General features: G+C 34.0%; 1 protein-coding gene across 1 annotated transcript; it reads left to right on the forward strand.

Moving 5' to 3' along the window:
- Nucleotides 1-86: 86 nt before the first annotated feature.
- On the forward strand, nt 87-420 carry LOC111380319 (berberine bridge enzyme-like 13; the record flags this gene model as incomplete). The annotated part of the gene is made up of 1 exon (XM_023003847.1): nt 87-420. A coding segment is annotated over one exon (334 nt), but the record flags the coding sequence as incomplete, so codon positions are not given.
- Between the last annotated feature and the right edge of the window lie 1,439 nt (nt 421-1,859).

The following is a 1,859-nucleotide window of genomic DNA, read 5'->3' on the forward strand; positions in this document are numbered from 1 at the left end:
ATGAGTTGGATAGAATCGGAACTGCATTTCAACAACCTGCCGGGAGAATCACTTGATATTTTGCTAGACGAATCAGTATTTTCTAGTGCGTATACCAAAGGGAAATCCGATTATGTGAGGCAACCAATTTCAAAACACGGTCTCAAACGCATATGGGAATTTCTTATTGAAGAAGGCGAAGGTAGTGCTGAATTGCAGTTCAGTCCATATGGAGGGAGAATTGGTGAGATTTCGGATTCCGAAATTCCTTTCCCACATCGGTCAGGCAACATATTCATGATCGAATATTCAGTATTCTGGTCTGCAGAGGAGAATACAGAATCAGAAAGGCACATAAACTGGATTCGAAGACTTCACAGCTTTATGGCTCGTTACGTCTCGAAATCTCCAAGAGCAGCATATGTCAATTACCGGGACTAATCTCCAAGAGCAGCATATGTCAATTACCGGGACTTGGATAATGGAAGGAACAATATTTATGGGAGCACCAGTTTTGTATGGGGATTTCAGTATTTCAAGAATAATTTCAGAAGATTGGTTCAAGTGAAGACTAAGGTGGATCCAACTAATTTCTTTAGGAACGAACAAAGTATTCCACCTATCTCTCCATGGTAAAATTAAGAGAAATATGCTACTTATACATAATGCGCTATCTATGATGGTATCTACCCTCCTCACATGAAGTGTACCCTGATGTACATATAGCATTACCCAAATTAAGAAGTACATTTAAAGGCTTGTCATCTATTATATACTTAATAAATAAGATGTCCACAATACTTTATCATGTAAACATAAATAAAGGAGGATCAACGTTACAATTATCCATCTGATTTGTTTTAACTTCACTATCATGTGGTCACATTCAGTCTACACTATATTCAAACCATGTATACTGAAATAAATAAGTCGAGACTGAAGTAGAGTGAGGGGAGTGTAGCTCAATGAATGGAAGGACTAGGGCTAATTCTAGGGTTCCTATATATAGATAATGTAATCCTATTATTCGCACATGATAGATTCATAGTCCCTTCGCTTCCATGGACGTAGGCATATTCCCAAACCACTTAAATCTCTGTGTTCTTATTTCTTTGTCGATTTCATATTCTTTAACATTATTATTGTTGCTCAAATGACTGAATTTCTAATTACAGATTATTTTCTCTTGGCGATGAAACTTACCCTCATTGAGCTACTCCACCTTTTACTTGCTTTATATAATATTTATGAGTCAATAAATCATTTAAGTTAATAAACAATCCATTTTCTAACAAATTTTGCAATAATCAATCCTATATAAATGCATTAGCTGGGGAATCGGGTTATTTCTTTATGGATGTCTCGCTAGAATAATCTTACCTTCTACTCGCTTCATATTTTAGGACAGTAAATTAACCAAGTTTATAACAAATTTTGCCATCCGTCAACCATACTCTACATAGAGACAATAGAATTTAAAATTAAAAAATAATAAATAAATGATCGGTTAGGGACCTTAGCTGATGACTCGAGGTAACAATTTGTCTCTCGAAAATGATTTTATTCCTTGATGTTCCATCCTTGTTATTTTAAAATACATATTTCAGACCCATATTTGATTCACTTTCTGTGCCATTAACCTTAATGGTGACAGAAATAACCGAGATTAATCAGATTGAAGTTAGGATATTCTTCTCATATAACCGAGACACAATAAACTCTAATCTCATTTCCACGGTAATTTACAAAGGTCACTATGAACATGTATAAATACATGCAACCAATCAGAAGAAAAATATAAAAACAAAACAAAGTATACTCTCACCTTTCCTTTAATTTTGGCATTTTATTTAATTATTATTATTATTATTATTATTATT

Source organism: Olea europaea, unplaced genomic scaffold (assembly GCF_002742605.1).
Source record: "Olea europaea var. sylvestris unplaced genomic scaffold, O_europaea_v1 scaffold21251, whole genome shotgun sequence".
Classification (NCBI taxonomy): domain Eukaryota; kingdom Viridiplantae; phylum Streptophyta; class Magnoliopsida; order Lamiales; family Oleaceae; genus Olea; species Olea europaea.